The sequence below is a fragment of the Balaenoptera acutorostrata genome, chromosome 4 (assembly GCF_949987535.1).
Source record: "Balaenoptera acutorostrata chromosome 4, mBalAcu1.1, whole genome shotgun sequence".
NCBI classification, from domain to species: Eukaryota; Metazoa; Chordata; class Mammalia; order Artiodactyla; family Balaenopteridae; genus Balaenoptera; species Balaenoptera acutorostrata.
The window spans coordinates 20,266,290-20,279,211 of NC_080067.1; the positions used below are offsets into that span (position 1 = coordinate 20,266,290).

Genomic DNA, 12,922 nt, shown 5'->3' on the forward strand with positions numbered 1-12,922 from the left:
TTAAGTCTCGTGACTTTTAAAAATCTGGATCATCTCTTCATACAGTTGTCCATCCTGCCGCCTCTACTTAACATTATAGAACGAACCCTTCCCTCAAGTTGAAACTGTTCGCGATAAAACTTTAAAACGTGTCTTGTAAATATCTCATAGATGGATGTCCCATGATTTATTTATTGCCTTGCCAATAACTAGCTATGCGAGTCGTTTTCCTCATTACAAGTTTCGGAACAGATGAGTTACATGACGTTGTTCAGCAGACTGGGTTTCCATTTATTTGTTCAGGAAGGGTTTCTAAGCCACTTGGTCTCTGTCCCCACCCCACGCCGGGTCCCTGGTCTCAACGCTTGTGTGCTGTGGGTGAGACAACGTGCCACAAGAGAGGAAGACTGAGGAAGAAGGACGTTCCGGGCCACCAGTGTCAGATTTGGTTCAGGAAAATAAAACAATAAATAGGAATAAGCAGCCCTGCTGTGTCTGTCAGTATGGGGACGGAAGTAGCAGAGTCGTGGCTCGGCTGGTTGGGGTTTGTGGTGGGAAATGGAGAGCAGCCACAGAGGACAGGGTCTTAAGACAGAGTGCCCGAATTGCAGCTCTGTCACTGTGTGAGGTGGCAGTTTCCACAGGCTGCCTGCCACCTTCCTCCACTACACAATGTGGACAACATGCACCTCGCGGCACAGAGAGCGTTTCTGAAAGGACCTGCCCTTGTTATTTCACTAACTGTGGCACACATGGGTGCCCCCCAACAAAGCATTTGCGTTCACAACTAAATATCCACACGTCCCCTTATGCTTTATCACACAGATGTGGCCTAATAAAACGTGTCCGTCTTTGTGATGATAGCTCAGAAAATCATAATTGCGGCTAAAAATGTGTTGGTGCTGAGGGTGGGAATTCTAAATATTTGTGACTTTAAGGTGAGCCAATACAGGCTTGACTAACGCCTGTCCCCACTCCTTGTTAACTGTACGTGTTTATGTATTAAATTCACATGATGACTCAGTGGGCCTGCGCTTTCCCGGGACACAGACGGAGGAGTCTGGCGCGGCAGCGAGCCCAGGAGGGCAGCCTCCTGACAGCTAGGGCAGTGTAGAAATGAAGCGGAAGCCACAAGGCCCTGAGGCTCACTTTCCAAGTCAGTGACAAGGTCCAGGGCTGGAGACAGTCTGCTAGACAAGGCCGGTCCTACCTCGCTTGGGCTTGGCCAGTCTGCGTGGGTGGGATGTGGGTGTTACAGCCTGGGGCACAGGCGGGGGTCCACAGGAACGTTCCCACTGCATTAGGCCGGATGCCCTCCGTAAGGGTCTCTGTCAGGCCCCCTGATGATCAAGTCAGGGACTCTGGTCCCAGTGAACCCCTTGTCTACTTGCTCCAGAGAGATGTCGCCCAGCTGGAGGGCGGAGGGTGGACCCAGTGACCTGTCCAGGGCTCTTGCTGGACTCTCCATGAAAGCTCCCAAGTCAGGGAGAAGCGAGAGCTGGGGTGAGAAGAGAGAAAGACGGGGGTAAGAAGGTACAGTGTGAGAGCTGGGGCGGGAGCAGGCCTTGGGCTCCTGAGAGCATAACAAACTGGGAGGGTCCCCATCGTGGGAAGGTCTCTGCTGGTTCCAGGAAACCCCGGGCCCACCAGCCTCCCTAAAGCCTGAGGTCCCCTCGTGAGCGATAACCAGAACCAGCGAGGAAACCTTTGTGATCTGGGACAACAAGAGTCGGAGGGCCGCACGTGCCCCTCAGCAACACCCACCTTCAGAGCCTGGCCCGGCTTCTAGAGGAGGGTAGCCCAGGACACGTGGCTTTCTGTTTCAACCTAGTTAGAGGGACTTGTGGGAGAGGGGAGACTGCTTTCTACCAGAAACAATGAGGAGAGTGGCCAGGAAGAGGGGGCTCTGCTAGCTTCACTCTGGGGGATACACAATTCTGAAATTCAGTAATTCTGTAAGTGAGGGGCACCATGTTTCTATAGCTCAGTTTTATCATTACTTGTATGGATTCTATACAGTAAGAGGTTAAAAATGCTGCACAAATCACAACAGGGCCAGGCGGGAGGACTTCCATGTACAAACAAGAGTCATAAGTGGGCCCTGCCGCTTGGTTTCTCCTTGGAAGCCTCCAGTTCCTTCCTGTCATGAGTCCTTGAGGCTTATTTCCATTGCTGGGCACCATCCCTGGCTCTCCATGGGCACCTCCCCTGCCCCACAGTCAGTGGGTGGAAGTCCATTCTTGTAAAATGGCAGTGGGGTGACCAACTTATCCCAATCTGCCCAGACAGTTTCAGTTTTAAAACTGAAAGTCCTGTGTCCCAGGAACCCCCTCGGTCCTGGGCAGATGGAGGCAGTGGGTCACATTGAGAAGCAGGGCCTTACAGGCCATTGTTTCTTGGAAACGTGGGGGTCTCTTCGTGAGCTGAGTGCAAACAGCGAAGCCTGGGGAAGAGCCTCCCACTGTAAACACGCAGTAAAGGCTCATGAGTGAGTGAGGCCCAGGCTCCGGCATCCACACTCAGCTCCCCACCACTTCCCTCAAATGCACTGTGAATTAAAGGCAAAGCAGCACAATTTCAGAAGGGCCTGGAGCACAGGCAGGAAGGACATGTAAAACAGACTGAGAATGTGGTCGGTTTAATTCCATCCTGAAATCTCTCTGGCAGCCAGTCGGGCAGGACAAGTGTGGCTCTGGCAGCCTGCCGTCCTCCCCCTCCCCTCTGCCACTGTCCCCTTTCCCCAGGCCAGCAGGGGCCTCACCGCGTTCTCTAGCCGGCTCCTCTCCTGGGGTGTCCCATGGGCTCAGCCCAGGAACTGTCTGCTACTCACACCCCACACCTGTCCCACTTACATTTCCTAGGTTCCCTCTGTGCCCAACAAGCTGGCTGGGTTAGAAAAACTAATTCTGACTTGAGGCCTGCTGTGCTGTTTCCCAAACTCCAGCTGGGGTCACAGCTGGGAGACGTGAGCTAGACATGGCATAGCTTCCTGGAGCATCAGTCTTACTCCAGGATTTGGGGGGAAATACAACATATTATTTGGAAGCATGTAGATATATTGCGGAGGAAAATATAAAATACACTTGATTCTAGGATGAAACATAAAATACTACAGAAATGTAATATTCATGATTAGTTAAACCACATTTCCAGACACCACCCTTCATCCCCTTGTCCTGCTCCATTGTGGAGACCGGTCACTCCCTTCTAGAACTCAGGGCATCTTGGTGGGCAGATTGACAACCACTAGCTTGCTATACCCTCCCTGGTGCCCTCTGCATTTTAACTGAGGCCTTCTGTGCTCTAGGCCAGCATCTCTCAAGGGTGTTGGATGGAGCACCCTTCAGAACATAAATGGGTATGGCTGATGTTTGGGTAAACAAAATAAAACTTGTCATCAGGACTCTCAGGTTCCTACAGGACTTGGTGCACACTAAATGATAAGGAAAGGGTTCGTTTGCCCATATTTATAGAGGCAGCGGTCAGCCCTGTAGGGGTCAGTGCCAATGCTGACCGGACTGAGTGTCCCACAGGTCACAAGTCCTGGGACAAGTTACTGGGCTGGCTGGTGCCCTCTCCCCAAGCCACAGCCTCCACGGCGTCTCCACCCAACAAGGCAACGAGGCTGGGAAGACAGCTCTGGGAGAGGGCTGCTCACTGGATAGGATCATCCCCTCCATCCAGTGCACAGTGTAGTCTGAGACTCCTGGCCTTGGGTTCATCCTTCACCCCGATCACACTTAATCCATCCCAGGGAATCAAGGTCCACGAAACCAAGAGAGCAGGGATTGATCGCAGACAACCCGGCCAGCCGCACCCTCCTCTTCTGCCAGGTTTCAGAGCAGGTCTCCTGGCAAAGCTCAGACCCAGCTGGCCCTGCTCCTGGTCTCATCTCAATCAGCAACTTAGCATGAGATGGGAATCTGAGAACCTGAAAGGACCTCAGAGATCACTGAGCTCAGGCCCCAAGGTTCACGGATGAAAGAATCCAGAAGTGAGAGGCATTCTGGGGCCGTGGGAAGAAAGGGGCTGGGAGTGAGATGACCCTGGTGGGAATTCCTGCTTTGCCATTGACTGGATACGTGGTCTTGGATGTGCCTCGATTTCAAGTATGAAATGGAGATGCTGATACCTCCCAGCAGGGCTGTCATTACGAATAGAAAAAGCTTAAGAGCATAGACTGAAAAATCAAATTCAAGGGAAAAGACAACCATTCAGCTAAGGCCAGAAGAAAAGCTGGAAACATGTAAATATGTAAGATCCCATCCACCTACTAAAAGCAAGCTTTAAATCTGTCCTTAAATCTTCCTAAAAGGCAAAGTAGAAGAGAAACCGAATGGGTTATAAGGTTTGGTAATCATTCCATTGCAGAATGAAAATCAAGTTTTACCTGATATCAAGACTTGCTGTTTAGCTGCAGTAATCAAGACATTGTGGTATTGGCAGAGAGATATACACATACATCAATGAAGCATGATAGAAAACCCAGAATGGACCCACACAAGTATGGCCAACTGATCTTCAACAAAGATACAAAGGCAATTCAATAGAGAAAGGAGAGTCTTGTCAACAAATGGTGCAGGAACAATTGCATAACCACAGGCAAAGCAGTGAACCTTGACCTAAACCTCACATCTCTACAAAAATTAACTCAAAATGGATCATAGATTTAAATGTAAAATTATAATACTTTTAGAAGAAAACAGAGGATTTCTCCTTCAGGAGTTAGGATTTGGTGAAGAGTTTTTAGACATGACACTAAAAACAGGATAGAGAAAATTAAAAATTGATAAATTGGACTTTATCACAATCAAGACCTTTTTCTCTGTGAAAGATTCTGTTAAGAGGATGAAAACATAAGCTATAGACTGGGAGAAAATATTTGCAAACCACATGCCCAACAAAGGACTTGCATCTCACCTATATAAAGAACTCTCAAAACAACAATTTAAAAATCCAATTAGAAAATGGAGGGACTTCCCTGGTGGCGCAGTGGTTAAGAATCCGCCTGCCAGTGCAGGGGACATGGGTTCGATCCCTGGTCCGGGAAGAACCCACATGCCATGGAGCAACTAAGCTCGTGAGCCACAACAACTGAGCCCACATGCCACAACTACTGAAGCCTGTGCGCCTAAAGCCCATACTCCACAACGAGAAGCCATCGCAAGGAGAAGCCTGAGCACCGCAACAAAGAATAGCCCCAGCTCACCGCAACTAGAGAAAGCCTGAGCGTAGCAACAAAGACCCAACGCAGCCAAAAATAATAAAGAAAGGAAGGAAGAAAGAAAGAGAGAGAGAGAGAGAGAGAGAAAGAAAGAAAGAAAGGAAAAGAAAAATGGACAAAATATATGAACAGATATTTCAGTGAAGAGCATATACACATGGCAAATGAGCACATGAAAAGATGTTCAACATCACCAGCCATTAGGGAAATGCAAATTAAGACCATGATGAGATCTCACTACACACCAATTCGAATAGTTAAAATACTCTACTTCCAGTTCCCTCTGACCTTGCATAGGTCACCTCCCCTCCTGGGCCCATTTCTTCATCTGGAGGAGGTTCCTGCCGGTGTTTACATTCTATTGTTGCATAAAAATGGGGTCCTCTGGTTTATTTTCACCAGGGGCAGTGCCTTTCTGTAGGGGTGGAATTCTTTTAAAAAAAAAAAAAAAGGATAGCTAAAATAAAAAGCAGTAACAACACCAAATGCTGGCCAGGATGTAGAGAAACTGAATTTCTCATACCTTGCTGGGGCAAATGTAAAATGTTATGGCCACTCTGGAAAACAGTTTGGCAGTTTCTTTTAAAAATCAACGTGCAACTACCATATGACCTAGCAAATGCACTCCTGGGCATTTACCCCAGAGAAATGAGAGTTTATGTCCACACAAAAACCTATACATGATTGTTCATAGTAGTTTTATTTGTAATAGCCCCAAACAGGAAACAACCCAAAGGTCCTTCAATAGGTGAATGGCTGGACAAATCACGATACATCCATGCCATGGAATAGTACTCAGCAATAAAAAGGAACAAACTATTGATACATGGAACAGCTTGGGTCAATCTCAAGAGCATTATGCTTAATGAAAAAAGCCAGTCTCAAAAGGTCACCCACATATTGCATGACTCCATTTATATAATGTTCTCAAAATGACAAAATTACAGCGCTAGAGAACATATCAGGGATAGGAGTCGGAAGGAGACCTTTGTGGAGATGGGATAGTTCTGTCTTGAAGCAGTGGGGTGGTGGCTCCCTGAATCTGTACACACGATCGAATGGCCTGGAACTATACTCACACATCATGGCAATGTCAATTTCCTGCTTTTGGTATTACACTGTAATTATGTAAGGTGAAATCCTTGGGAGGAACTGGGTAAACACAGGACCTCTCAGCACTGTTTTTCCTATGAATCTATAATTATTTCAAAATAAATCCCTCTTCCACTTGTTCTGTGGCAGCACAGGTCACGAATTCATCACCAGGAGACACGAGGAAAGCTAGGAAGGGCTTTGAGCGTAGTTACAGGAGGAAAGGGTCTAAGTGACCTTTGACCCCCACCCCACCCATTCCCATAGTTCTCCCTCCCCACCCCCCAAACCATCCCCCAAAACTGCCTCCCCAACACACACACACACACAAGCAGGGCAAGGTGGGCCTCTCAGGGGACAGACACCCTGGAGATCATAATATATGCTGTCCCCAATGTCAGAGAAATACACCCTGGGGAAGGAGGAGCATATCTTAATCCACCAGGTTGATGAAGGAATTCTTTGGCCCAGGGGATTCTCTTCAGAGTGTCTCCCCAAGCATGGATTGCAGGTTGCTGGGCTATAGCACTTTCCTCTGGAAACTGAGAAGTTAAGCCCAAGCTGCTGCCCCATGATTGGGGGTCAGAGGCCTCAGGACGTTATGGACACAGTCCAGGACAAAGCACCTCTCCCTCATCTGGGGGCCTCCTTCCCAGGTCACAGGTCACAGGCCACCAGAGCCACCCAGGCCAAGCTGTGGGATTTGTCTATCCCTTTCTTCCCACTGTTCTTCCCCAGCCTTCCGTCCCCACTGACTGGATATCCATTATTTCCCTACACTGGGGCCCTGGGTGCGTTTAAGTTCCCAAAATTTGGGCAGCAATTACCAATTGACCACTCCTTCTATAAGACAACCTCAGTTTGGCCCCAAAAGTTTCATTTTCAGAAGAAACAGATCTCTTTGAGGCTGCCAGGATAAGTTAGCCAAAAGGCTCCCCACTAACTCCCCCACCCCTGCCCCGTAATTGTTGAATGAACCTGTTTTTAATTTAGAGCTTTGGAGTTCTGGATGCCGAACTGCTCCCTCTGACAACGACTGGCGAGCAGGTCCTCTAGTTCTTAAGAATGCTGTAACCCAGAGGCAATTGAGACTGTCTCTAGATTAAATACGATTGTATTGACTCCTGCAGAAGGAAGTACCAAAAACTCACCCTGAGCCTGAGAGTCACCAGGCTCTTGCGACGAGATCAGGAGGAATGAAAGGGTCTGAGCCTGTTAGCGCTTACGCGGATCTGTGCTGCAGCCATGGCAGTGGCCCCTGGTCACGGCTGGGATGTGTGTGTCACCAGGGCCTGGAGAAAGCCCTGACCGCTCGGAACAAGCACATCTGAGGAATCTCCACGCGCTAACGCTGAGCTGACCAGTGCCGTGCGACAGAGAGGGCCGGGCGCTCAGGGGTTAGGGGTTCTGACTTGGAGGCTCACGTTCCTGGTTCCTCTACACTCCACCCTTTCTGGCTATGTATCCAAGCCCAAAGGACCAGCCTCACTAAGCCTTGTTTTCCTCATCATTAATGGGGACAGTAACAGCATCCCGTTGCCAGAGCTGTAATGAGGACTGCATATGGGTAAGATATTTCCATAGTTCCCAGTAAATTCAGACAGATCTGTTGTTGTTTGCTACTATTGCTATTTTTGGATATTATTATTAACTGTAGTTTTTCTTAACTATTAACTATGTCTCATAGAATGAGTCGTAACTGGTGGAATAATCGATCCTTAAATGACGTTTGAATTCACAGTCTTGTTTGTTGAGGCGAGAACTGAGCTCACAGTGATGCCAATCCCAGAAAGCCCAGTATGGTTTACAAAGCCATTTCCTCTGCCTCATTCCACGTAATCCTTACGAAGGCCTCCTCCACCCTGCCTCCGGGAGGAGGGAATTGTACATATTACCCAGTTTTTTTTCACATGAGGACTCCGAGGCTCAGGAGTGCTTCCCTGTGTTACCTAGTTAGTAAGGGGATGGCATGGGGCTTGGATCTGAGTCCCCTGGCTTCATCCCCTTTCCCTAAACCATATGGTATGTGGCGTTTTGCAGGAATGTCATAAAGCCTATTGGTTAGTCTGTCCCAACAATGAGGAACCTAGAAAAATGATGGGTCCTCAGGTTGGGTGTCCTGTGTTCCTCCCATGTCACGACATGTGCAGTCCATACCCCCCTGGGAGGGTGCATGGCAGCCACCAAACCTCTCATTGGGAGAAGGAAATCTCTCATCAAATAGCAAAGCCCCCAGAAGCCAGCCCTACCCGCTGGAAGAAACGAATTCAGGGAGTTTAACTAATGGAATTCCAGCCCCCAGATTTGCCTTGAGATATCCAATCTCCTACCTGGTTTCAGGCGGGTAAGTGAGGCTAAGTGGAAGTTGCTCCTAACTCTGGTCTTAGAATTACTGTGGATCAACGGAGGCAATGATTAAAGGAATCTGGTTTTTAGAGTTCAGAAAGACTCTTAACTGGTATGAGCCTTCCAGAGGCCAGTTGGCCTGGGTCCAGGCCTCAGGCACGTGTGGCTAAATCATCAGCATGTGATAAATTATCTTATTTTTATAGATCTTCAAAGAAACTGCTGCCATAAACTCATTTATTTTAGGGACTCATGGCGGGTCTAAATGGATCAATCTCGTTTGGGGTTACCCTCGCTGTCAGCTGTCCCTCCTGCTCCCAACCCTAAGAATGGTGAAAACAGAGAGAGTTGCCCCCACCCTGGCTCCCTCCTGGGCCCCTCTCTTTTCAGACCACCCAACCGTTGCCCCTGCCCTTTCCTCCCAATTCCTAATTTATCAACCCCAAATTTTCCACAATTCTCTGCTGAAACTTCTCTAAATTCTTTTAAATGATGGAATCAAAACCACACACAGTGTTCTCATCAGGGTCTGGCCAAAGGTGAGGAGATTTGAGGATTATTTTAAACTATCTCAAAATAATTCTATGTCTTATTTATGTCCAACCATGGAATCAATTCAACCTTTATTTAGTGTGGTGTGGGGAAAGAGCAGAAGCTGGAGTGGGGAGCCCAGCTCTACTGCTAACAATATGAGTAAGTACATAGATGGGCTCCACTGTGACCTCCAGATCCTTTTCTATTGGACACACATAACTGGCCCACAGAGACCCCCATCCTCCATTTGTATGTTCTGGGTTCCCCTTAATTGCGCCACTGGAGGCATTACCTAGCCCCATCTGATTGTGTGATTGCCGGAAACAACCTCTCTGCACCATAATTCCCACCCTGACCCCAAGGAGCCGAGACCTGGGCTTTACAACCTCCCACATCCTCACCACAGGAGATGCATTCCTCAGTTGCTTCTGCCGTGCCAGAAGAGGCAAAAAAGCCCGAGTGTGGATTCAACCATTCCAGTCCTCTTGGACCTGTGAGGGGGTGGAAAGCATTCCTGACCCCCTGGGGGGGAAAGCGTCCTCACCACACTACTGCCTACACCCCTTCACCTACTCCCCATAACTTGCCAGGCACCTGCCTAGACTTTACGGAATAGACTGCAAAAGCCTCTGCTTTCCTGGGGCCAGTTCCGGACCAGGAAAGCTGGTCCAAGAGCTGCAGTGTTGGTTGCCAGCCTCGGGGGAATTCTCAGCATTGCAGGCAGCAGCCCGTTCAGGTAGCAGAGCTCACGCGCTGCCGCCCTTGGGGAAGACGAAAGCCTAGCAGAGAACAGCCCTTCTGCCAGCCACCCAGGATGAGATGGGCTCTGATCTTCATCTCAGAGGGACCCCAGACTGTCCCCTACCAGGCGCAAGACACGGGCAACTCCAAGCCCACTTCCTTAACGAAGTAACTGCCCACAGGAGCCCAAAAAGGTGCCCCGGAGATGTTCTTTTTCAAAGAACAGAACAATTCCCTCGGCTAGTGCCAGGACTATCTGAATAGAGTTGGCCCAATAGCAAGTACTCTCATCGCCCTGTTTCCTACCCTGACGAGGACGTGTGAGCACGCGCGCGAGCACATACTCGCGCAAACACATGCACACACGCACACACGCCCAGCACGCGTTTCCCTGGCCAGGTGCCCCCTCGCCGGCGGCGCGGGGCCCGCGGGGATGCGTCCCGGAGCGCGACACCGACGGATAGACGGCGAGGGAGGGAGCCCGCCCCCCCAGCGCCTCCCGAGCGCCCGCAGCACCGACGCCGGGACCCCGCCGAAGGTGCGCCCGGCGCGGCTCAGGCCAGGACGTCCCGGGTTCTCCGCTCACCTTAACGTTGCTGAAGATAGAGCGGGGACAGCGGCCGGCTCGGCCCGCAGAGGCGCCGCTGCCCTGGCGCGCGCCGGGCTCGGGTAGGAGCCCCATGGTGGCTGCAGCGCGGGGCCCGGGGTGGGAGGCCGGGCGAGCGGGGCCGGGAAGCCTGGGCTGCGGCGGGCGGCCGGCGGGTGGCGGGTGCGGCGTTGGTGGCCGGAGGAGGCACGCGGCGCGGCCGGAGGAGACTGAGCGCGAGGGTGCGCGCCCAGAAGTTTTATAAGTGGCCGCCGCCGCCGCCGATGATGAAACGCGCGCTCCCTCCTCCCTCTTTCCCTCGGGTGTCAAAGGCGCTGCGAGCCCCCGCCCCGCCGCCGCCCCCTCAGACAGGTGTGACGCGGTGGCCGGCTGCGCTTGACCTCGTTCCGGCCGGTGTTGTCTCCGCGCCCGCAGCCCTGCAGGAACCCGCGAGGCTCGATCGCCCCGGGAGAAGGTCCCGCCCGCTGGAGGGTGGGGGCGGGAGGGGGCGGGAGGGGGCGGGAGGTGGCGGGCCCCGGGAGGGGGAGGTCTGAGGGAGGGGGCGGGAGGCTGCGGCGTGGGGGGGCGCCCGGGGCGCTGACGGAGCGGGGTGAATGCCGCGGGCCCGCAGGCTGCAGGGGCCCCGAGAAGGGATCGGCAGGGCTGCGGGGGCCGGAGGAGACTGGCGGAGGAGCGAGGGTCGCCGGGGGGCCAGCGGGAGCCAGGGGGGTCGGAGAGGCGCCGACGCTTGTGAAGGGAAGCGGAGCCTCCGCGCCCCTCCCGACGCGCTCAGGGAGGTTTACGGAGTCGGTCTCTGCTTGTTTGCACTCGCCGAAAACCTGGGCTCTCAGTTCCGGTGATGGCTCTGAAACTTGCCGAGGCTCTGTTTGCGTCCAGGACTGATTTATATTTAAACTGCTCTTTGCGCTGCAGAGGGGCCTGGTAACAAAGGTGGAGAGGTGGGGGCCGCCCCGGGCTGGGGCTGGACTCTCTGGACGGGAGCCAAGGTAAACTGGAGGTGCTGTCGAGTGTCAGCATGGCTGCGCCTGGCCTGGAGTGTTGAGGGGAGGGGGGGCGGGTCGTGGACAAATGGGATGCACCCACTGATCTCCTTTTCAGGGCTGGAATAGAACAGACGCTTACTTTTTTTTCCCCAAGATCTTTTCCACCAGGAGAGGTAGTGCAGAAAAGAGAAAGAAGGTGACACTTTCACGAGAAGGGTAAGAAGGGTCTGCCCAAAGCAGCTGCAGTAAGGAATCCAGTTCTAGGGGTATTTTTCTAACTAACTCCCTAATTCCTGTAGTCCTCTGCAGAACCAACCTCTTCAAGCCCCCACCCTCACATCCCCACTCCCAGCTATTCCCAGGAAAAGATGCCCCTCAACTCCCAGGAAGATTCGGCTAAGACAGGGGCCACAGGACAGACGGACCATGTAGGTTTCTTACTTCTACCCAAGGCCTGATGCCTTTCTGGGCCTGGTCTGGGCTGTCCGATGTCCAGGGGCTTCTCCTTTCTACCTGTGGCCTAGGACCCTGGACACAACAACACACAGTGCTGGAGAGGAAAAGCCATTGGACAGTGGGTGGCCTTGGGCCACTTTACTCACCCACAGATCGAGGGGCATCAGAGAGGCTTTCCAGAGCCCTGCAGCAGCCCCAGATCCAGAGTAGGCATGAAACTCTGGTCACCAGTAAGCCGTCCTAGAGAACTTGCAACACAAGAATGGCCTTCCCCACAGAGCATTCAATGTGTGCTGGGCGCTGGGCTGTAGCAGCCATGGTGGATTGCGCCAGGCATTCTGCTGGTACCCCCAGGCACGATGCCCCAGAACCCCAGCATTAGCCCAACAGTTATCAGCACTGTCACAATCTGGATTTTACAGATGATGATGAGGTCAACCAAAAAGAGTGACTGGAAGTCATACACCTAGTAAGCGATGAAGCTGGAACCTGAACCCTGCTTTCCTGACTCCAAAGCCCAGACTTGCAGCACTATGCCCTTTGAAAAGCTATCTATTCCAGCAGCCTCATTTCAACAGTGAAACCAAGCAGAGACCAGAGAGTCCCAGGCCAAGGTCATGGTCACATTAGGGCCGCCATGACTGGAGCCTCTTCCTCAAACCTTGAGTGAGTCCTTGCCGTGGTCCTCTGACAGAATCCTAGGCAGGGTCAGCCTCTCCAACCCTCACCTTGTCCTGATCCATTAATCTCGCCTCTGCCCACTGTCACGACTAGCATCATCTTTAAAGGAAAGGTCTATTCAGAAATGCCCACAGATGGTTATCTGCCATCAACTGCCTTTTCTATGGGGGAGTGCAGCTAAATGTAATGGAGACCCAGCTGAAGTTGGGGCCTCAATGAGATTTATTTGTCTTTCATAATAAGAAGCCACTAGTAGGTAGTCCAGGGGTCATGACCTAG

General features: G+C 51.7%; 1 protein-coding gene across 1 annotated transcript in view; it reads right to left on the reverse strand.

Annotated features, from left to right (window-relative positions):
* The window catches only part of SLCO2A1 (solute carrier organic anion transporter family member 2A1), a 77,902-nt gene extending 66,969 nt beyond the window's left edge, over positions 1 to 10,933 (reverse strand). Inside the window, exon 1 of the mRNA XM_057545935.1 lies at positions 10,503 to 10,933. Coding sequence (XP_057401918.1) covers positions 10,503 to 10,598 — 96 coding nt within the window. The 5' untranslated portion in view covers positions 10,599 to 10,933. The remainder of the gene's footprint in view (positions 1 to 10,502) is intronic.
* Between the last annotated feature and the right edge of the window lie 1,989 nt (positions 10,934 to 12,922).